We start from the raw sequence: 25,371 nt of genomic DNA, 5'->3' as shown, positions 1-25,371 counted from the left end.
TTCGTCACACTGAAAATGTTGAATACTTGTCGAGAATTGATTGACAACAAGAGCATGAAATAAATGAAAGAATTTGAATACCTCAGATTTGTATTTCATAAAATAAATCCAAGTATATCTGGAATAACCATCAATGAATGTGACATAGTAACGACTACCAGATAAGGAGGGTTGTGGAGCAGGTCCCCAAACATCAGAATGAACAAGTTCAAAAGGAAAAGAAGCTCTTTCATTTATTGAATTAAAGGGAAGTACATGACTCTTACATAACTGACAACTAGAACAAAGGAAACCATCAACCTTATTATACGAACTTGACTTTGAAATAAGACCGCTCGACACACGTTTCTCAAGAAAAGAGTTATTACAATGACCCAAACGACGATGCCAAATATTTGGCTTATTGTACGAGGACAAACTCAAACATTAGATGAATTCAATTTGAATGACTGATCAATGGACGATTTTGATCCAGCTCTACGAACAGGTGAAGAAGTTTCTTTGAGGATATACATGTTTCCCTTTCGCTCTCCCTCAACGAGCGTCTTCTTCGTGAGTGGATCCTTGACACAGACAGAAGGAGTAAATTCGACGCAAGAGTGAATGTCATCAACTAGTTTAGAAACGGAAATGATATTTTTGACAATATTAGGAGAATGAAAAACATTGCACAATTTTAGGGAACCATCGGAAAGAAGAATATTCATATTTTCAGTGTAAGTTATTGGATGGAGAGCTCCATCTCAAGTTTTAATACTTGCATTTCCATGATAAGGGATAGGTTTCAAAATCTTACCAATATCGCCTGTCACGTGGGCTGCAACTCCAGAATCAATCTATCAAGTTCCCTGATGACCCTGTTTGAAATTCAATCCTGACAAAGCTGATATTAAAAGGCTCTTGACATTGTCTTCATCCCTTTGATTTCCTCCAACTTTTCCCTTACTTGACGACCCTGTGACATTCATTTTCCCTTTGTTTTGCGGGTTGTGCCAACAATTTGCCTTGATATGTCCCTTTTTGTTGCACAAATAGCATGTTGGAACATTTTTGAAATTGTGATTTCCCGAAAAACCACCTGACGGTATGCTAGGCGTGGGCAACAATCCACGCCCCCCTTGATTATTTCTTATCTGTCCATGTCCTCCTCGAAAGTGGCCACGTCCTCTCCCTGAATATGTCCCTGTAAACAATACTTCTTGGTTTCCTGAATTGTTGCCTACATCTTCTCCTTTAATGGAAATTTCATATTGTAGCAATTTTGCTCGAAGATCCTCAAAGTTAGGAAGTGAAGGAAGGCACAAGAGAGATGTTACCAACATATGATAATCTGATCCAAGCCTGTTTAGCGCTTGTTGAACTTTATCCTTATCAGAAATCACACAACCCACCATAGCCAATTGATCTGTGATGATCTTCACCTTGTTCATATAGTCTGTAACAGTCATGTTCTCTTTCTTTAGGAGTTGAAACTCCCTCTTCAAATGCATAATTCTTGCTTCTGAAATTTGTGAATAGGTCTTCGCAAGTTGTTCCCACAACTCCATCGTTCAGCACTCATCTGGAATACCTACAAGAACCTCTTGTGAAAGAGTAAAGGTAATGTAGGCTACAACAGCTTGATCACGTTTTCTTCAAGTAGTAAATTCAAGATTTTGAATCAACCTGTTAGAAGCCTCTCCTTTATCATCCATAAATTCTGGTGGTGCAGAAATCGTTCCATCTAGGTGTCCATAGAGATCGCGACTCTTAATAAAAGGCGGTATCTGCCTCTTCCAGGTCAAATAGTTGGTGTTATTCAGCTTGTCGGAGATAAGTTGACCCAGAAAACTAGATGGCAGGGTAGGAGAATCCATGAAAACAAAACTGAGACAAGAAAAAATATATAGCAAACCGAACGTATCTGACTGCTGCCAAACATTCAAAGAATAACGTTAGATCTGAAGTAAATTCAGATCAGATTGAGTCAAGGATAAAAGAGGAGTCTGGAAGAAAAAACTCATTAACGTCAGATCTGAAATAAATTCAGATCAGACCGTGACAGGTGTAGAAAAGAGAAAACTGGAAGAAGGAACGTCAGATCTGATCTTGGTTTCAGATCTGAGCAAAACAGATGCAACAATCAAAAGACAATATTGGAATTTAAATCAGCCGATGGTAGTTTTCAAATTTGATATCAGATCTGATATCAGAACACACGTCTAGAAGATTCAGACCTCAGATATCCTTTGGGTCTGATAGTCTGATCCAAATCAGACATGATACAAGAAGAAAAACAGCAGTCACGCAAGGTCTGATCTAGCGATCAGATCTGTACCGATCAGATGATTCAGAAATTTATATAGAGTTTAAAGAAAGGAGACCAATGAAGAAATAGAAGGGTGAAAAGTGGAAGGAGACAAAAAGAAGATCCTGGAAGAAGCAACCCACCTGAGAAGTCGATCTCACTGGACACACACCTTTTTTTTTTTGGAATCGATTCACTGCGCAGAAGCCTGCTCTGATACCATGTAAGAATGGCCCACCTGATTCATCTACGCAGAAAGTAAGAGTGAGGAATGAGAGAGAGAGAGAGCTGCGGCAGCAAAGGGGGACTTCTACTCATTAGAAGTGCCCTATTTCATGTATATATATATATATAAAACAGTAACCGGGTTGGATTAAGTATTTTGGATCCATACCCAGACACAAAGTAAAACTACATGTTACATTAGAAAACCCGACCCGGTTATGATACATTCTTAATAAAAACTACTATATATTCAATGAAAGAAACATAATACCCGCTAGAAGAAATGAAAGGCTTTTGGTGACAACTCCATGCACCAAAATGCACATTTTCAAAAGAAAAGAAATCTTTTATTAATAGCTTGAAATGAGAGTTCATGACTTTCAATATTTGATAAAATATTTATTTATTAACTCTTCAATATATGCCCACAAGGGCTCTGTACCCCCGGCGAAATGGGTCGGCTTAAGGCATTCAAGCTGAAGGACATCACGAGTCTGATACCAGAGATATTCATCCTTTTCCACAAGGCTGAAGCAATGGGGAGGCTTTCCAGGTGGGCAGGGAGGGGGTACTCAGAGGTTTTACACTCAAGGGTTTTGGGTGTGTGTGTCTGTGGGTGGTTTCCTTCGTCATTAAAAAAGTCTCTTCATTATGGATGGTCTTCAGTAAGAAACCTTTAGAACTGAGAAAAAGTGATCAACAATGATTAAGACTACAGTTCCACAAATCCATAGACGGTTAATTCAATTGAATTCTGAAACCCAGCCTTGGAGCTGAACAATTTAACTTTGATCCAATGTCTTGAACTTCTTTGATCATATAGAGTTTTTCATGTCTCATGACTCTCATCCCTTCAGCAACATCTTCATCAAAAGGTCCTTCACAGTTCACATACATAAAAGAAGAGGTGAAAACATAAGACTTTGTTCGATTAGCCAATGGTGGCACAAAAGTAACTCAAATAAGATTCCTTTTGATGCTGGAAATATGCAAAGTATTAGGTAAAGGAAGTGATTAGGAACCACCAGAGGTGCATTCATTTCCAATGATTGATGGTGTGTTTTACCATTTCAAAAAACTATTTTACCATGAAGATTATAAGGTCTTGGAATCTGCAATCTTCTCACATTACAGCAACATGATTGTTAGCTTCAAGTCTACATATGAAGCACCTTTTTCATGTTAAGGGTAGTTTAATGTTATGTTGATAGAAGTGGCAGCAAGCGCCTCATGGTTATTTGCAGTTTGATTGTTGGAGGCTTGAACAAACTTTACTGCACCGTTTGAAGTAGCACTTGACTTCTTACCCCTGGCTATCACACTATATTGTGAAAACCTGAGGAATAGTCTACAGTATCCACACACTTTTTTGCATCATTGACATGCCTTTGGACTCGCTCATGGTTGAACCAATTTGTGCTGTACTATCCTGTGAGAGATAGCAAAACCCTACTATTAAAATGATGGATTTTCTTGCATCTTTTTACTTGTATTATTCTGAGGGATTGATAGCAACACATGGCCATTGAAATGATCAATTCCTTCACTTCCTTTGCCTTCAGGGAAGGTATTAAATCTACCTCACCCACAACCACTTGAAAATGAGGGATTGAGCACCTCGCAAGATTATGTGTCCTGCTGCTCAATTTTCTTATTATGAACATGTCTTGGCATGTGACACTAAGAAAAAGAATTAGAATTTCATAATAAAAAATGAACCCTGTGATAATTGATGCATTTTATCCTTCTTTGATATGGTTGACCAGTGAGCCTACTAATCAGCTATACCTTTCATCTTATTTAGTTGTCTTGCTTGTGTTTTAAAACTCCACCTTGAGATGCATTGTTCAAGACTTGGAAACTTGGGAGCAGGCCTATTACAGTTTAACCCGAAAGGTTCATTTGAATACCCCAAATCTTTGATCTGAGGGTGGGATCTGGTGTGGGGCCCACACAAATCCTCACTTTAGTCAAACACAAGATGTTCACAGCTCATCTAAACTCTGAGGGTGGGATCTAGTGTACAATGACTAGTTTTTGGAGGAGATGTTATGGACAGATCATCTAAACTTTGAGCCAAGATGTTCACAGCTTTTCCATCATCCATACAATTCATATGGCCTCCCTGAATGTTAGAATTATAGGGAACAAAATTTCAACCATTAAGTATATATTAGGTCACCTATGAAAATATTCATCCAGGTGGTTCTCAGCACGACTAGTACACATCATCACATCAGGAATTCCTCCATAATTGTCATTACCGGAATATCCAACATTTAGTGTAGGCAATATCCCATGACCAGAAATTGTGTAAGCTCATTTATCACCAGCACCACACCTCCATATGCACCAAACTTTTCACAACCTTGTCCTTTGGTATTTTGCTATTAAATTTGCCTCCTCGTACTTGTTCACCTCTTCACCTGAGAAGTGTTGACCGCAACTGGAGCTTGATGGCTTGCATGCTAGTTTGATGATGTGTTTGAGCAGCGCTTATTTAGAAACTTGGAATCAGGATGACGGGACATGACCGTGAAAAGTTAGGTATGGCAGTTTTGGATACAAGGATGTTATAAAGGATTCATTACCATTTCCAAGAATTCTTAAAGCATTTAAAACTATATTTGAATCACTAACTTGTTATTGCATTATAACCAATTTAACACAAATATTCTTGATCTTGGCAAGATGCTATGACATGGATTGTTTCTCCTTATACTCCAAAAATTGCTTGAGATGTGTTATATTCAATTGTGAGTTTTCACATGTGAGTTGTTGAGCTCATCCTGGATATTTTGGGCTGTGCACAAGGCAACTTGTACTAAAATAATTCCAAGAGAATGGAGTGCAACTAGCCCATAAGACCTTGATCTCTAGAAAATCCATCATTATAATCAGATTTCCAATACATGACCTTTTGCTTCTTATTTTCTGCATCAATCTCATCAATTGTAATCTATGTAGTCAAAAGTGTTAGTCAGCTCCTAGGTGGTTGATCCCTAAAAGGCCTAATTAGGTCTTAGGCGGGACTAGTTGGAACTAAAACATAAAAGTAAAGCTTATATATATATATATATATATATATATATATATATATATATGTGTGTGTGTGTGTGTGTGTGTGTGTGTGTGTGTGTGTGAAAAAGACCGAAGAAGGGCAAGGGATCGAGAGCAGGAGGAAGAAGAAGGGAGAAAGAAAAAGAAGAGGGGGAGGTGGGAACCGAGAGCAGGAGGAAGAAAAAGGAAAGAAAGAAAAAAAGAAGGGGTAGGGCCAAGAGGAGGAAAAGAAGACAAAAAAAGGGGTTAGGGTCAAGAGGAGGAGGAGGCGAGCGATGAGAGGCATACCTTTAGGGCATTTTCACCTTCTACTTCTCACTCAACACGCATATATATATATATATATATATATATATATATATATATATATATATATATATATATATATATATATATATATATATATATATATATATAAAGAGAGATAGATTTTAAATCTCTCCCCTCCTTTCACCTTTCTATCTCTCTCTCTCTCTCTATATATATATATATGTATATTGGATTATTTGGAGTTAAAATATCCTAGTGGCTGGAGTTGTTGCTTCTGATTCTAATTCGTAGATCTTATACATGCATGTTCATGCAGCATGCACAGGCAAACAAATTTTTTACAAACTCACACATGCAAGTGCACATTAGAGGCTCAAAAGAGTGCATTCTCACATGCATAAAAAGCATCTTATTTTAGTTGTAGCAGATATCATGGATAAATTAGTTGATTTGTTTATTTATTGGTTTTCAATTTCGTAGCATGAAATACTGTCATAATTTTGTCTTTAATTGATGTCACAAGGTTTACTATAATCAACCTCTTTCCCTTTTTTTTCTTCTCTATAAACTTTGTACCTATGATTTTTATCCTTTTTGTTCCTGCTGCAGTTGTTATTATCACCATTATTACTGATATTTGCTCACTTTATTCAATGAATGTTTTTGTAGGTTCCTGATGATAAAAGAGATGACATTCGTAGTTTATACTTGAAAAGACACCCTAAGGCCTTCTGGGTAATAGCTTAGCGTTTATGTGTGGCAATTTTTTCCTGATTTCTTTAGGAGTCTAAGTGAACATGGTCTGTCCTATTAAAGGTTGACTTTGGTGACTTCAAGTTTGTAACTATTGAACCAAAGGCTGTGCGATATGTGTATGGGGTTGCTACTGCAGCACTAGGTTCAGGAGGTATGATGATCAATCCTATAAATAGAATGATTGCATAAATGCCTTACATGTGTTCACAAAATTTTATAGACTATCCTTCATCACATAGCATGCATTGGTTATACAAGTTTATGTATCAGCTGTTAAATCATATGTTTAGGACTATAATACCTGATAGGGGTATTATAGTCTTTTCACATTGTTTTTGATAAACAATGTATTTTCTTTAAATCTTTTTTTCTCTATCTTTTTTATTTTTGGATTCACGCCAAAAGGGGGCCCCATAATAGAGTCGTTGGGCCCCTCAACGGTCACAAATGTGGCCGTTGGGGGTTCCCAACGACTTTTTGGGAGCCCCCCTTTTGGCTCCTTTTTCAGCCCTCTCTCATTGTATAAATAGGGGTGAGACCAGAGTTACCGGAAATTCCTAGGTAAGTCGAGAAGCGCGCTTCGGAAGCATGGAACGTTGCTCTTCCAAAGCGCCCTTTTTAAATGGGAAGCGCCATTTTTAAATGGGAAGCACACTTCCCTTTAATGAGAAACACACTTCCCTTTAATGGGAAGCACGCTTCCCCCGCGATTCCCTCACGCTTCCCCCCATTTTTTCAATTTTTTTGTATTTTTTTTTTCGCTTCCTAGGTCGCTTCCGGTTCGCTTCCGAGATGATTCCCGATTCGCTCCTAAGTGGTCCCACACTTCCCGCTTCCTAAAATTTTGAAAGTACCTCGCTTTCCGCTCCCGCTTCCCGTATCGCTTCCCGCTCCCGCTTCCTCAACTGGCAACCATGGGTGAGACCCCTTGTATTTCTTAAGCATTTTCATGCTCTTTCTTTTAATAAAAGAGTCTTTTTATTTTAGTTGTGTTTTTTATAAAGCTTGTGTATGTATTGTCCCATAGTGGACTTGTGTATTGCTCTCTTTTGATATTTCTCCGTTGTTGGAGATTGTGAATGCATTTTGCATTCTTTATATTTCTGCATACTTCATTACATGGTATCAGAGCCATTCGACTCTTGTAAGGTGAAGTTGTGACTCTCTCTCTTCTTTATTCTCATACTTCCTTATTGGAGCAATGAAGGCCAAGATCGACCTATCATTTAAGCTAAATGACAAAAATTACATGATGTGGGCATTCGCAATGGAGAATAACCTCAAAGGAAAAAAAACTTTAGGGTTATATAATAGGATCCGTTCCGGAACCTCAACTTGAGCTCACCAAGATTGAAGAAAGTCAAGAAAAAGCTATTGAGGGAGATGCTCACCTCAAAGCTATTGAAGATCATCAAAGAAAAGTAGAAGATTGGGGGAGCAACCATGCAAAAATCCTAGCATGGTTTATGAACAATGTAGATCTCAAGGTATGTGCAAATATTGCCAAATTTCGCCGAGCCAATGAGGCTTGGTTTTTTATGAAGGGTATGTATACCCAAAAAGATCTTGCAAGAGCCTATTTCTTGGAAGAAAATGTTAGAACTATTAAGCAAGGGGATATGGGCATTCAAGATTATTATAGTGCTCTAAACCCTTTTGTGGGATGAGTTGACTCTTTTAGAGCAAAAATGGGTTTCTATGGAGGATGTTGAACTAAGGCAAAAACAAATAGAACAAGATCAATTATTCCAATTTTTGTTCGGTTTACGTCCCGAATTTGTGCAAGTTAGGTCTTCACTCCTTCATAGATCTATTTTTCCTCCTATTGAAGATGTCATAGCCGAAATTACTCAAGAAGAAATTAGGTTTGGCATGAGTAAAAGCGTTGATGAAGTGCTTGCTGTATCCAAACCCGGCAACAATATCAAAACATACAAACCACCTCACTTTGGAAAGCAAGACAACTATGGTGGAGGAAGAAAAATGATTGTATGTCATTATTGTGATGAGCCGGGTCACATTAAACCCGTTTGCCCGAAATTAAATGGGACATTCAAGCTTAAGGTGGCTTCCCTTGAAGAATCCACTACCAAAGAAGATGAAGGAAAGAGCGGAAACCTTAAAGAAACGCTTGGTCAAATTTCTATGGCTCTTCAAGAAATTTTCAAAGCCACTTCCTCCACATCGGGTGCGGCCATTGCATCTACTTCACCTCCTGGTACGTATTCTTGGATCTTAGACTCCGGGGCCTCATTTCATATGACCCCACATAAAAATGCTTTAATCGATGTATGCACCAATTCAAGAGGTTCATGTGTTTCCATGGCCGATGAAACTTTTTTAAAAATCACAAATATTGGAGCTCTTGATTCTAAAAATTCTCAAAATCTTTTTGTTCCAAAAGTTAGAGTTGTTCCAAAATTAAATTTAATTTTTTTTTTCAGTTTTTCAAATTACCGACCATGGATGTGAAATATCTTTCTCATCTAATGGATGCTATGTGCAGGATCTCCAGTTCGGGAAGCGGATTGGGCAAGGCCATAGGAAAGGCGACCTCTACTATGTGAATCATCTAAACCTTCCTACAAACTCTTTTTGTACTTATGTCCAAGATAAAAACATTGAAACTTGACATAAAAGACTTGGACATCAAAGTTATTCGAAAATGTATCTTTTTCTATTTGAAAACAAATTTTGTAAGGAAAAAGATATCTATTACAAAGATTTTATTTTTGGGAAAATAAAGTCTATTCCATTTTCAACCAGAACTTTCCTCTTTTCAAGACCTTTTGAATTGGTGCATTTGGATGCTTGGGGTCCATCTCCGGTTATGTACAAAGGTGGTTACTCTTATTATGTCACTTTCATCGATGACTTCACGAGATATGTTTGGATTTACTTCCTTAGTCATAAATCAGAAGTGTTTTTCTTCTATAAAGAATTTCATATGAAAATACAAAATCAATTTCAAAGTAATATATCCATTCTCAGATCCGATTCTGGTGGAGAATACTTGCCTATTGAATTTAAAAATTATTTAAAACAAAATGAAATTTGTCATAAAAAATTGTGTTCCAGGACTCCACAACAAAATGGACTAGCGGAAAGAAAACATAGGCATATTATCGAAACCACTAGAACTTTACTTGTATCTAAAAATATTCCAAAAAGTTTTTGGGTCGAAGCCGTCTTAACGTCAACATGTTTGATCAATAGAATGCCTTCTTTTAAACTAAAGAATATCTCTCCATATGAAAAACTTTTTAAATTCCCTCCCGACTTCAATCGTCTTCGCATACTTGGTTGTAAATGCTTTGTTCTCTTGCATAAGAGAGACAAGTTATCTCCAAAAATGATTGAATGTGTTTTTCTAGGTTATGGGGAAAATAAAAAAGGCTATAGATGTTTTGATTTTAAAAATAACAAACTATATGTTTCAAAAGATATAACCTTCTTGGAAGATGCGAATGGATTTGAAAAATTAGATGACCAAAATGAAGTTAATTACATGTTTTTGCATAACCTTATTGATGATGTATGTGATGATTCCATGAATCATCCTGAAGATATAGAGGATACATGTGATGTATCCAATATTGATATATCACCATCTAATGGTGATATCAATAATGAAAACATTAATGTTTATACCAAAAGAGATAAAAAAAGGCTTATTAGTGCCATACAGAAATTTTCTCATCTCATCGAATCTTTAGAAGAAAATCCTATTAGAAGATCTTCTATATCATCAATCCCACCTAATAGGTTTGTTTCATATGAGTCTCTTACTCCTAGCTATCGAGCATGTTTGTTAACACTACATTCATATTATGAATCGGCTCATTATAATCAAGCCAAAACTATACCACATTGGGTTGAAGCCATGCAAATTGAGTTAGATGCCTTAAAAAAGGCCAATACTTGAAAAATTGTAACCCTACCTCCTCATAAGAAACCTATTGGATGTCGATGGGTCTTTAAGGTTAAAACTAAAAGCGATGAATCCTTAGAAAGATATAAAGCCAGATTAGTTGCTAAAGGATATGCGCAAGAATATGGAATTGACTACGAAGAAACATTTGCTCCTGTAGCCAGAATGACAAGTGTTAGAACCTTAATAGTTGTCGTATCAACCAAGAAATGACCTATATATCAACTTGATGTAAAGAATGTCTTTTTAAATGAAAATCTAATTGAAGAAGTCTATATGGATCCGCCACCTAGAGTTAACATTGGACAAAGTCAAACTCTTAAACTTTTAAAAGCCTTATATGGTCTTAAGCAAGCCCCCAAGGCTTGATGTGATCGATTTAGTGATATCATGAACAAATTGGGTTTTCGTTCCTGTTATACTGACACTGCTCTCTTTGTGAAAAGTGTAAGTACGGATATTGTTATCTTATTGTTTTATGTTGATGACATGATTATCACAGGAAATGATCAACATAGTATTGTTAATGTTAAAAATATGCTAAAAGATAGTTTTGACATGTTTTTCTTCGATATTTTCTTGGCATTGAGGTTGCATATTCTCTCCGAGGATATATATTGTCACAAATGAAACTTGCTGTAGATATATGTGCTAAGTCTGGTATTTCAGATGATAAAAAGGTAGACTCCAGAAGTAATCAATGCGAAATTAAGGTTAGAGGATGGAGTTCTTCTAGAAGATCCCATACCGTACAGACAACTCATTGGATCTCTCACATATCTTACTATCACCAGACCTGACATAGCTCATGTTGTTCACTCTGCTAGCCAATTTCAACATGCTCCTACAACTGTGCATATGAGTGTTGTGTTCTGAATCATCCGATACATCAAAAATACTATAACTAAATGGCTATTTTTATCCTCCTCTTCTTCATTAAATTTACTTGCTTATACTGATGCAGATTGGAGAGGTAATCCTAATGATAGAATCTGAACTACGGACTTTTGTGTCTTTTTAGAAGATTCTTTAATTGATTGGAGATGCAAGAAGCAGCAGAAAGTCTCCCTATCCTCTACTGAAGCTGAGTACCGGGCTATGACAACTACTACAATGAAACTTGTGTGGCTTTGAAGTCTTCTCAAAGACATGGGATAGACATTATTGACGCCTTAAAACTGTGCTGCGATAATAAAAGTGCCATTTATATTGCCAGCAATCACACTTTTCATGAACGGACTAAACATATTGAAATGAACTGTTATTATGTTTGAGATGAGTATCTACGTGGAACAGTTGCATTGTCATATGTCACATCAGAATATCAGCTAGCGGACTTTTTCACTAAAGTACTTTCTGCGCCTCGCTTCATGTTTCTTCTTGGCAAACTTTTCGTCATCACCCCGTAAAGTTTGAGGGGGGTGTTAAATCATATGTGTAAGATTATAATACCCGATAGGGGTATTATAGTCTTTTCACATTGTTTTAATAAACAATGTATTTTCTTTAAATCTTTTTTTCTCTTTCTTTCTTTTTTTTTTATTTTTCTTTTATCTTTTTTATTTTTGGATTCACGCCAAAAGGGGCCCCCACAATAGAGTCGTTGGGGCCCCAACGGTACAAATGTGACCGTTGGGGGCTCCCAACGACTCTTTGTGAGCCCCCCTTTTGGCTCCTTTTTCAGCCCTCTCTCATTGTATAAATAGGGGTGAGACCCCTTGTATTTTTTAAGCATTTTCATGCTCTCTCTTTCAATAAAAGTCTTTTTATTTTAGTTGTGCTTTTTATAAAGCTTGTGTATGAATTGTCCCATAGTGGACTTGTGTATTGCTCTCTTTTGACATTTCTCCGTTGTTGGAGATTGTGAATGCATTTTGCATTCTTTATATTTCCGCATACTTCATTACATCAGCATATGTAAACTGCATATGTTGTCATTGATAAAAAAAAAGAGATAATGTTTATAGATCTAATTGTTATTTTTTTGACCATATTTACATATTGAAGTAGTTATATAGGATCATATCAGACTGTCCTAAGGTAGGGAAAATTGAGGGGAAGAGGTGGGAAAGTGATGGTGAAGAGAGAAATCCCACACACTAGGTGACTGGTTAGTGGCCAATCCTATCTCTAGGAATCTAAAGAGAGGACTGGTTCTAATGGTTAGTTTGACTAGTCAAACTAGCCATTGTGTCTTCCTCTATATATTTCTCATCCTTTTGTTGTATAGGTGGGAGAGGATGAATATACATATAGGGTGTGTTTTGAGTGTTTTTGTAGTGAAGTTCATTTTGTAATTTTTGTTTATTTGTTATTAATAAAAATTATTTATTTTCTTTCTTAGTGTTCTTGTGGGTGTATAAATATGTTGTTTCTTATCTTTGGTTAAATCAATGTTGTATGTATCGTTCGATACATGCCCGTATCATACCATATTGTATGATACATGGTGTATTGTATGATACATGGTCAACACTCTTAAAAAATGACTAAATCGTAATTTCTCAGTTTTGGATTTTAAAGACCTCTTGAGGGTCGACTCCCTCATTTGTGTAGAAGCCATTAGACAGGTATCCACACACCCCAGGACTTGTGAGAGCGATTTGGGTGCGGATCCATGCACAAGGAAAAGGGATTTTGCAGTTTGCTAAAGTAAAAGTGCATTTTCACCATTTTTTCACTCAAGGAAGTGGGTTAAGGTAAAAAACGTTTATTATGAGTAAAACTACAAAGCTACCCTTCAAATTTTTTTGCCTCGGGGGCGCTGCCTCCTTACAATCCCTCGCCAACTTACTGCAAAGTTGGATCCACGAAAATTAGAGATTTATATCATGGTAGAAATCAAGCTCCATACTCCAACAAAGATACATCCGATGATCTGACATGGCAATGAGGCACTCAAGTAATGAGTGAAAACCGATTTGTTTATGTAATATGAAAGTTGTAATGAAGTATGCGAAAATATAGAGAATGCTTAATGCATTCACAATGTCCTACAGTGGACAAATACAAGAGAGAGAAATAAGAGAGAGAGGTCTGCTATGCGACAATACAAACAAGCCTTAAAGAAGGCAACAATAAAAATAACAAATGCTCTTATTGAAGAGGTGCTTAAAAGCTTAAAGAATGCAAGGGGAGAGACCCCTATTTATACACAAAGAATAAGGCAAAAAAGGAGAGGCCATTGGGGGCTCCCCATAGAGTCGTTGGGAGCCCCCAATGGTCATAAATATGACTGTTGGGGGTCCCAACGATCCTATGTGGGACCCCCAAATGTGAAATAAAAAAAGTTTTTAAAAAAAGAAAAATAGAAAAAAAACAAAAAAGAATATTTAAAGAAATAGTTGTTTCTATAAAAACAACTATGTAAATTACAAAAATACCCCTACCGGGTATTTCATATATATATATGTGAGTACATATATTTTAACACCCCCTCAAACTTTTTGGGGAGATGACCGAAAGTTTGTTAAGTAGGAAAATAAAACGGTGAACAGGAAGAGCTTTAGTGAAGAAGTCTGACAGTTGATATTCTGATGTGACATATGGTAAAGTAAATGTTCCCCTCAAATACTCATTACGAACATAGTGATAGTTCATCTCGATGTGCTTGGTACGTTCATGGAAGGTGTGATTGTTGGCAATATAAATTGTACTTTTGTTGTCGTAACATAACTTCAAAGGTCGAGAGATGTTTACGCCTATATCGTTGAGAAGACTTCGTATCCATACGAGTTTCATTGTGGTAGTTGTCATAGCCCTGTATTCAGCTTCAGTAGAAGACAACGAGACTTTCTGTTGCTTCTTACATCTCCAGGCAATTAAAGAATCCCCTAAGAATACACAAAAATCAGTAGTTGAGATTCTATCATTAGGGTTACCTCTCCAATCAGCATCAATATAAGCAAGTAAATTTAATGAAGAGGATGATGATAGAAATATCCCTTTAGTGATGATATTTTTGATGTATCTGACGATTTGTAGAACACTCATATGCACAGTTGTAGGAGCATGCTGAAACTTGCTAGCAGAGTGAACATCATGCGCAATATTTGGTCTGATAATGGACAGATACGTGAGAGAACCAATGAGTTACCTGTAGGTGTGGGATCTTCTAAGATAACCCATCCTCGAGTCTTAATTTAGCATTGATCATTTCAGGAGTCTCCACTTTTTTGTCATCTGAAATCCCAGATTTAGTACATATATCTGCAGCAAGTTTCATTTGCGAAAGTATATATCCCCGTGGAGAATATGCAACTTCAATTTCTAAGAAGTATCTTAGGAATCCTAAGTCAGACATATCAAAGTTACTTTTTAACATTGCAAATACCAACTTGATCATTTCTTGTAATAATTATATCATCAACATAAAGTAAAAGAACAACAATACTAGATCCTGATTTTTTTACAAAGAGAGCAATGCCAGTATGGCATGAGCGAAAATTCAAATTAAGCATGACATCACTAAATCTATCATACCAAGCTTTGGGAGCTTGCTTAAGACTATATAATGCTTTTACAAGTTTAAGAGTTTGACCTCATTTAGTTTTTCATTAAGAAAAACATTTTTAACATCTAATTAATATATAAGCCATTTTTTAGTTGATGCTACAATTATTAAGGTTCTAACACTAGTCATTCTTGCTACAGGTAGAAAGGTTTCCTCATAATCAATACCATATTCTTGTGAATATCCTTTAGCAACTAGTCTTTCTTTGTATCGTTCTAAAGATCCATCACTATTAATCTTAACTTTAAAAACCCATCAGCATCTAATAGGTTTTTTGTTTGGAGGAATTTTAACTATTTCCTAAGTCTTAGCTTTTTTGAGAGCATCTAGTTCAATTTTCTGGCTTCAATCAAATGGGATATATTTTTTGCTTAATGATAATGTGCGGGCTCATGATATGAATGTAAAGTTATTAGACAAGCCCTATAATTAGGTGTAAGCGATTCATATGACACAAACCTATTTGGTGGAATGGATTTTCTATAAGATTGTCTAAGGGAGGTTTATATAGATTCATTATTTTGAGACTATTTTTCTAGAACACTAATAGGTTTATCATGTTCACGCCGGGTATAAACATGGAGATTTTTATCAATGATGTCATCGCTACTTGGTGATGTTTCAATATTAGATACTTCATGATGTGTATCATTTATAAATTCAAAATGATTCAAAAAATCATCATACATATCTTCCTTTGGGGAAAGATCATACATGAACATATAGTCGATTTCATCTTTCTTATCAAGTTTTTCAAAACCATATTCATCTTCTAAGAAGATCATATCTTTTGAAACATAAAGTTTATTATTTTTGTAATCAAAGCATCTATATCCTTTTTCATTTTCACCATATCCAATAAAAACACATTCAATCGACTTTGGAGACAACTTATCTCTTTTATGCAAGAGGACAAAGCACTTGCAACAAAAAATACGAATGCGATTAAAATCGAGTGAAACTTTAAAAAGTTTTTCATAAGGAGAGATATTTTTCAAATTCGATGATGACATACGATTTATTAAATATGTGGAAGTTAAAACGACTTTGGCCCAAAAATTCTTAGAAATATTTTTGGAAATAAGCAAAGTTCTAGCAGTTTCTATAATATGCCTATGTTTTCTTTCCGCTAGCCCGTTTTATTGAGGAGTTTTAGGACATGATCTTTGATGACAAATTCCATTTTGTTTTAAGTAATCTTGAAAATCATTGGTTAGGTATTCTCCACCTGAATCGGATCTAAGAATGAATATGTTACTTTGAAATTGGTTTTGAATTTTAATGCAAAATTCTTTAAAGAAAGAAAAAACTTCCAATTTGAAATCAAGGAAATAAATCTACACATATCTAGTGAAGTCATCAATGAATGTTCTGTAATATGAATAACCTCCTTTAGATATAACCGGAGATGGGTCCCAAACATCCGAGTGCACCAATTCAAAAGGTCTTGTTAAGATAAAAGTTCTAGTTGAAAATAAAATAGACTTTATTTTTCAAAAAATGCAATCTTTGTAATTTATATCTTTTTCTTTACAAAATTTGTTTCCAAAAGGAAAAAGATACATTTTGGAGTAACTTGGATGTCCAAGTCTTTTATGCCAAGTTTCAATACTTTTATCTTGGACATAAGTACAAAAAGAGTTTGTAGAAAGAGTCAAATGATCCATATAGTAGAGGTCTCCATTCCTATGGCCTTGCCCAATCCGCTTCCTGGACTGGAGATCCTGCACAGAGCAACCTTTAGATGAGAAGGATATTTCACATCCAATTTGGAAGACCGAAAAAAGATTTAGGTTTAATTTTGGAACCACTCTTACTTTTGGAAAAAAATAGTTTTGAAAATTTTTAGAATCTAGTGTTCCTATACTTTTTATTTTTAAAAAAATTCCATCAGCCGTAGTGACACAAGATATTTTTGAATTGGTGCATACTTCGGTTAAAGAATTTTCATGAGGGGTCATATGAAAAGATGCTTTGGAATCAAGAATCCAAGAATACGTACCAGGTGGTGATATAGAGGCAATGGCAGCACCCGATGTAGAGGAGGTAGCCTTGAGTATTTGTTGAAGAGCCATGAATATTTGTCCAAGTGTTTCTTTGAGATCCCCGCTCTTGCCTTCATCTTCCTTTTTAGTTATGGATTCTTTAACGGAAGTCACCTTAGGATTGAAAGTTTCACTTAATTTTGGGCAAGCGAGTTTAATATGACCAGGCAATGATGACATATAATCATCTTTCTACCTCCATTATAGTTTTCTTGTTTTCTAAAATGTGGTGGTTTGTATGTTTTAACATTGTTGCCGGGTTTAGACACGGCAAGGACTTCATCTACACTTTTACTCATGCAAAGCCTTGTTTCTTCTTGAGTAATTTTGGCAATGGCATCTTCCAAAGGAAGAAGAGTGAATCTATGAAGGAGTGAGGATCTTGTTCAAATTTGGGTCTAAGCCCAAATAAAAATTGAAACAATTTTTCTTGTTCCATTTGCTTTTGTCTAAGTTCAACATCCTCCATAGCCACCCACTTAGGTTCCAAAAGAGTCAATTCATCTCATAAAGGATTTAGAGCACTATAATAGTCTTGTATGCTCAAATCCCCTTGCTTAGTGGTTTTTACTTTTTTTTTGCAAGAAGTAGGCTCTTTCAAAATCTTTTTGGTTATACATATCCTTTATAAAAAACCAAGCCTCATTAGCTTTACGAAATTTAGCAATATTTGAACATACCTTAAACTTTACATTATTCATGAACCATGCAAGAATCTTTGCATGGTTGCTCTCCTAATCTTCCACCTTTCTTTAGTGTTCTTCAATAGCCTTGAGGCGAGCATCTCTCTCAAGAGCCTTCTCTTGACTTCCTTCCATCTTGGTGAGCTTTAATTGAGGTTCCAGAATAGAACCCATTACATAACCCCAAAGTTTTTTCCTTTGAGGTTATTCTCCATTTGCGGATGCCCACATCATGTAGTTATTTTCATTTAGCTTGAAGGATAGGTCGATCTTTGATTCCAATGCGGAGGAGATATGAATGGAGGATGAAAGAGAGATGTCACGACTTTAGCTCAAAGAATCGTATGGCTCTGATACCATGTAATTAAGTATGCAGAAATTTTGAGAATGCTTAATGCATTCACAATGTCCTACAATGGACAAATACAAGAGAGAGAAATAAGAAAGAGAGGTCCACTGTGGGACAATACAAACAAGCCTTAAAGAAGGCAACAATAAAAATAACAAATGTTCTTTTTGAAGAGGAGCTCAAAATCTTAAAGAATACAAGGGGAGAGACCCCTGTTTATACACAAAGAATAAGGCAAAAAGGAGAGGCCATTGGGGGCTCCCCATAGAGTCGTTGAGAGCCCCCAACGATCTTATGTGGTACCCTCAAATGTGAAATAAAAAAAGATTTAAAAAAAATAAAAAACAAAAAACAAAAAACAAAAAACAAAAAAGAATATTTAAACAAATAATTGTTTATATAAACAACTATGTGAAATTATGAAAATACCCCTATTGGGTATTTCACACACACACACGCACACACACACACACACATATATATATATATATATATATATATATATATATATATATATATATATATATATATATATATATATATATATTAACAAAAGTATGAGTCTTGTGGCATGTTCTTAATTGCAAGATATTTAATATTTTGCATTGTTCTTGTGAGATATGTATGCAGTATTATCTATTATTCTGTATTAGTTGATGTTTGATGATGTCTTATGCGGCTCATAGAGACATAAATGCTTCATATGTCATTTTATAGTTGTATTTTGTGCAATTCATCATTGTTTCATGTGATATATTTTTTTTAAAATTTTTTGCTATTTTTTTTGGAAAATTTTTATTAAAAATTTACGATAAGGTCTTAATTTGGGACTGACCGGTACGGGTAACGATACAATACTTACAACCTTGGGTTAAATAATTATGTTTATGCTTTAGGTCCTTTTTGTTTGTCTTTTGATTGTGTCTTGGGATCCATGCCACTTCATGACATGGTATCAGAGAAAGGGTAGATCACCATGATGTTTGTGGCGATGCACTTGGGACCTTATTTGGGTACGTACTTCATGAGGTGTCATTGATCGAAGTATGTATCACATAGTTATTTTTAGAATGTTTTTCAAATCTTTTTTTGTTTTTTATACTCTCATACATTGTGTGTGTGAGCGTGTTCTTTTGTTTAACTTTTTTTTTATAAAATTCTCTTATATCCTTTTATTCTTATTTTTGCTTATGACCTCATTGCTATTGATTTTTCATGAATGTTCATTTGGTGACTATTGTGATTTCATAAATTAAAGGTTGTTCTTTTTTTTGGGTTTCAAAATTGTTACTTTTGTTTTGGCCTATTTTAGGTGCGTATGTTATTTTTATGTGATTATTATCTTAGATCTTTGAGTCATTTATTTCTTTAAGCACTTAGATACATGCATAAATAAATAAATATTTATATAGTGGTTTTTTGATAAGGATCTTATTTATGATTTAATTTAGATGTGTGGTCTCTTTTCTTGATTGCTTCATGAATGTTTATGAAGAAAAGTATGTGTCTTAGTATGAATGTATGGTTTTACGAATAGTTATGTATCTCATATATGATAAGCTTTACATGGTTAATCTCTCAGGAAGTTTTATCCCTTTAAAAAAATTATAATATTATTTTGTGTGATTTTAAAATATAAGAAGCATGCATTCTCCTTATGCCATATGTTCGTATTTAGGCACTTTTAGCATTTATGAATCTTGAATTTAAAGTATATATGCATGAATCCTTTTCTTTTTTGTAATTAGTTATTTTGTGAGCATGTGTACTCTTGTGGTTGAAATTCTTTTGTGATCTATATTTTTTGGCATCGTGTCCATATGAGATCTATGTGATGTTTTGAATGCATATCTTGTGGATATTGTTATTAATAAAATTGGTATATGAGTGCCCTTAGTAGATTTGTGAGTGAGCTATTGCCCTTTAGGGGTTGTGTATTTGCCTTGGTGGCCTTGTACTATTGCTTCCTTGAAGGCTATTTCATTACATGTGCAAAATTATCTTGTAAGGTTTGATTATAATATTCTTTTGTGAGCATTCTTGAATAATAAAGTAATTATTTTTGCTTTGAGGGTTGTGTTTGTGTATACTATTGAGCTATTTACCTCTAGTGGCTTATTTGTATTGCCCATGCTCATTCTTGTTCTTTATGTACTTTTGGCCTAGTAGGAGTGATTATTTCACCCTTGCCTATGTCCCTCTTGAATCGCCTTTGATTGTATAAGGTTTGTGAAACTTATGAATGTCTTGTTTAGAGCCTCTCATGAGGACTTAAGTGATACATGAGGACTGCTTGTATCTTGTTTTCTTGCTGAGCATATGATTGCACCTTAATCCGTTGGAGGTTTCAAACTCCCTTTGTTAAATTTAATTTGAAAAATTTTGTTTTTCAAATCAGCTCTTATTTATACCCTCTTTTTAGAAAGTGTTTTCCGAGGTTTTGTTGTGGCTTTTTGGCTTTTGGTTAAGCTCATCGTAGTATCTCTTTTGAGGCTCCATCACTTATTTCTTTTGGCTTGATTGAGGTGAGTTGTTTGCACCTCTTTTATTGTGGGGTCAGAGATGCTTGTTAAGGTGATATGTGTGCACCTCATTGTTGTATTGGTTTAGATTGCCGGTTTATGAGTTTGGTGTTGGCATTGGGTTTGGCTCTAACTTGACATTGATTTGATCTATGGCTTTGTTAGTTTTATTTGGCCCATGTAATTTGTTATGATTGGATGCTTGTATTGATCTTTATCAGTGATGACTATACTATTTTTGTTCTAACCATGATGGTTCATCTCTTATTTCTTTTGCCTTGATTTGAATACTTCTTATTTTTTTGTTGACATTAGTTTGTTTTCATTACAAGATTTTTTACCTCTCTCCCCTCTTATTTGAGTGGCCTTTATGTGGTCCAAGGGATCTTGTTTTATCATTTTTACAACCAATGTGTGTGGTGAGTTATGTGCACCTGTTATAGTTGATGTTGTTTATAGTTTTACAACCATGTTTGAGGTGAGGTGCGTGCACCTTGTTGAAATATGTGAGAAGAGAGGGAGAAGCAACTAGGGTTTACCAAGAACACCAAAAAGGAGAGAAGCAACAAATATGCTTTAAAAAATGTACCACATCGTGAGAGGTCTTACCTCTTTACATAAAAAGGGTCAACCCCCTTTAGTGTACAATAAAAAATGACAGAAAAGACTAAAATACCTCCAGTATTAGGTAATGTACAATAAGTCCTAATACAAGAGGTATTACATAGAAATGTAAAGCATTATATTACATAGATACATAGTTTTCAATACTCCCCTTCAAACTTGGGAGGATGTAAAAGAATCATGGTTTGGAAAGGAAAGTATTGAAGTGCAAGGGAGAAAGACTTTTTGTAAAAACATTTGCAATATGATTCTTTGAGCTGACATGCTCCAAAGCTATAATCCCATCTTATAATCCCTTCTTATATAATGACAATCTATTTCAATGTGCTTGGTGCGCTCATGAAACTCTGGATTCTTGGCAATATGAATAGCACTCATATTGTCACAATATAACTAAGTTTTCTTTTCACATGAAATTCTTAATTCATTTAATATCCATCTTATCCAAACAATCTCAGCAATGACTTGAGCCATAACTATGTATTTTGCTTCTGCAGTAGACAAATCAACCCTCTGATGTTTCTTGCTCTTCCACAAAATCAAAGAGCTTCCAAGAAAAACACAGAACCCTGTAGTGAAAAGTCTATCTCTAGTGTAACATACAAAGTCAACATCACAAAAAGCTCTCAACCAGTGTTGTGAAAAGTGTTGAGGCATAGCGAGGCGCTCCACCAAAATATGAGGTGAGGCGTAAAGTGTAAGCCTCAATTTTTTTTATTAAACTTTAAAAAACTATAAAAAATATCTAAAATTACAAATAAATAAAAAATACTTTATTGATAAAGCAACAACCAACAAGAAATAAATACTAAAAAAATATGAGATTAACATGTAAAAGTAACATTAATGCAATAAATTGATCTACATAAATATCTAAGAAATAAAATATGAGCATTCATTCAATAAAAAATTAACATTAACAACGAAGTGCATATTAACATTAACAACATCATGTCATAATTAGAAAATACATGTTAGCATTAACACCCAAATGTTAATATATTTGTCCAAAACTCTTCAAAATGAGAGTGTTAACATTCACAGTTGCAAATGAAAGATAAAAAAAACATATAAATGGCCATAGCTCTATGATATGAATTAGGGCCTAGGCTCTTATTGTGTCTCGTCATCATCAATATCTAAGTCTTCAATGTCATCATCTGAGGAATCCATATAAATAGGTTCTCCTTCATCTTCATTCTCTGATTCTTCATCATCTGCACTTTCTTCCTTCACATCCTCGATCACTTCTTTTGCTTTTCTTTTTCCTTTAATAAAAAATCATGTATTAAATACTTATTTTATGTAATTAAAAATTATATATTTATATTTATAGCAAGGTAAAAGGAATATAACTTTACCTCGATCTCTTGAAGACCTGTCTTGCCTAGAACCACTTTGTGAATCATGAGGTGAAGTGACTTTTTCAATAGGCACATGCTCAATGGCATTTATGTTTAAGTTTGGATCCAACCATGAATCATCCAACCATTTGGGATCACTAGGCAACACTGGATCTTCCTTCTCTACGATCCACTCATCGTCTGAGTCTATATGATCTAGACATATAGGGTCTTTGGTAGTCCTCCTCATATTTCTCGCTCTTAATTTCATATTGTATATTACAAAAACCAATGCATTCATCTTTTCTTGTTCAAGTCTATTCCTCCGTTTTGAATGCACCTATAATTACAAATCATTGGTAATCAATTATAAGATAATTATAACTATAAAAATATATTTTCAAAATAAAATACAAAGTTACAAACTAATAAGAAAGTACTCCAATTCCTCTCACAGCCCGATGCACTGCACGTCAAACTTAAAATTCGAATTGCAAAATTCATCAATTTAGGATTTTCTTGTCCAAATGAACTCCACCAATCAGTTGCATTCAAATAAAACAATAAAAAATTGATAAAAACATTAAGAATGTCACAATTAACAAAAACATAAAGAAAATATTAACAAATAACAACATAATTGCAAACTTACCCGGACTTTTTAATTTTCTTGTTGTAACGACTGCCTCTCTACCAAACAACCCCTTTGCCTTTTTAAATGCATCGATTTGTGTTGTAATTTTCAACTGAACATTTGCATCAGAAACCAAATTTTCAACACAATCATAAAAGCTACTCATAACTTCTCCATCCGGGTTGAAGTTGTCAGCATAATGAAAATGAAGATTTAAATAATAGGCAGTTGCATGCAAAGGCTTATGAAGTTGCAAGTTCCATCGTCTATCAATGATATCCTAAATAGGTTTATATTTTTTTTCAACCTTGTCAAGGTTTGAAGCAATTTCCTCCTTTGCTCTATCTATTGCCTCGTACAAAAATCCCATAGCAGGCTCATCTGCATCCACTAATCACAATACTTTCACGAGAGATAGTGTAACTTTAATTTCATATGATATAGCAACCCAAAACTTATGATCATTAAGAACAATATAAGAAATGTTCTTAACATCTAATTTCTTATAGTAATTAAATCTAAAATTTGAAGACAATAACATCGACTTCAACTCTTTCTTATAACACCCAATACTATAAAGCGTGAGATATGTTGTGGCAAAACGAGTGACAGCTGGACGTAAAAATTATTTCTTCTTTGTAAACGTTCTCATTAAATTTAATACCCATGCATGACTATAGATATATCTTATAAAAAATTTTGCCTTTTCCATTGTATCTTTAAAAATTGATATCTTTTCAATATCTTCTAACATCAGATCCAAGCAATGCACCGTACATGGTATCCAAAAACATGTTTTTCCTGCTGTTAACATATTTTCAGTTGTCATATAATTTTGTGCATTATCTGTAATGAATTGCACCATATTACTTTCACCAACTTCTTTAAACAAGTTACACAAGTTTGCATCAGTTTTTTTATGTCGTTGATGTCAACAGACTTCAAAAATACTGTCCCAAATGAGATGTTCACAAGAAAATTAATTTTCTTCCTTTTCCATCTGTCCAACCATCTGCCATAATGCTGCAACCAACTTTTGGCCATTCTTTTTTGAACTCTTTTAAAATTTCATGAATACAATCTACCTCGTTCTTCAAAATCTATATTCTGATCTCGTGATAAGAAGACGGTTTGAACCCGCACCCATAATTTGTAATAGCTTCTACCATTGCACCAAAATATGAACTATTGCAAAGATTAAATGATAAGGCATTTGAATAAAAAAACCTACCAATGGCACGACATACGTTTTTTCTTTCATCCTTTTTGAAAGCAATGTTTATTGTGGTTTGTCGTGCTTTTTTGTTCACAAAGAGGTTCATGAGACCACCTGTGCTTGTTTTTGCATCACTACATGATCCACTGCTTTCTTTGTTCACATTATCGACTCTTGATGATCCAAAATAAACACTCCTGATTTTGAACTTGTTTTGTTCTTCCTCTTGTTTCTTTTGCTTCTAATCCCTTAGATGATTTTAAAAAGGCTTTTTCACATCAGACGGAACCGCTTCACACATGCTTACACCATGTTTTGTACCAGCTAAGTGATGTTTTAACCTATAGATGCCTTATGTAGTATCTTTATGACAGTAATTGCAAATGACATGTCTTACGAGTTTGGGATCTTTAGTGGGATTTGGAACTTTAGCTCCGTGATTCCATCCTACATTTTTTCTCATTGTTCAACTGCATAAATGCATATAAAAAAATATATATTAACTCAAAAATTTACAAAAACTCAAAGAGTTAAAAAAAAATTAAGACAATGCTTCATATAATCCAATGAATTCAAATTCATATTCAATGAGAATCAACATATATAACTTGGAAACTAAGAGTATACAACTTCTTTTCTCATAATCTCTACTACAAAAATAATAAAATTTTCCAAGCCATACAAGATTTATACAATCTCGATATTGTACTTGCCAAACAATTCAAAGAGCATGGTGCTTAAACTTTTAAGTAAACAAAAAAGTTATTTCAGTGTCATGCTTATGAGTCCAGGAAATATTAAAGAGTATACAACTTTTTTTGTCTTGAATAACTCTGTTTCAAGTGAACTTGAAATCCTGTAATTGTGTAACTATCTGATCATCACACGATGTGAACCTGTAATATGTGAGCAG

General features: G+C 34.7%; 1 protein-coding gene across 3 annotated transcripts in view; it reads left to right on the top strand.

Moving 5' to 3' along the window:
* Nucleotides 1-25,371, top strand: part of LOC149815896 (FMN binding protein) — a 118,109-nt gene that overhangs the window by 32,403 nt on the left and 60,335 nt on the right. For all 3 annotated transcript variants that reach the window (XR_016427921.1, XR_016427920.1, XM_089989079.1), the window contains exons 6-7: nt 6,512-6,577; nt 6,659-6,749. Coding sequence is in view for 1 of the 3 variants with exons in the window: in XM_089989079.1 (XP_089845205.1) it covers nt 6,512-6,577; nt 6,659-6,749 (157 nt within the window). In the remaining 2 variants the exon portion in view is untranslated. The remainder of the gene's footprint in view (nt 1-6,511; nt 6,578-6,658; nt 6,750-25,371) is intronic.

The sequence above is a fragment of the Nuphar pumila genome, chromosome 15, assembly GCF_984573655.1.
Source record: "Nuphar pumila chromosome 15, dmNupPumi1.hap1.1, whole genome shotgun sequence".
NCBI lineage: Eukaryota > Viridiplantae > Streptophyta > Magnoliopsida > Nymphaeales > Nymphaeaceae > Nuphar > Nuphar pumila.
Note: the sequence above shows the minus strand (reverse complement) of the source record. Positions and strands in the feature narration are given on the sequence as shown.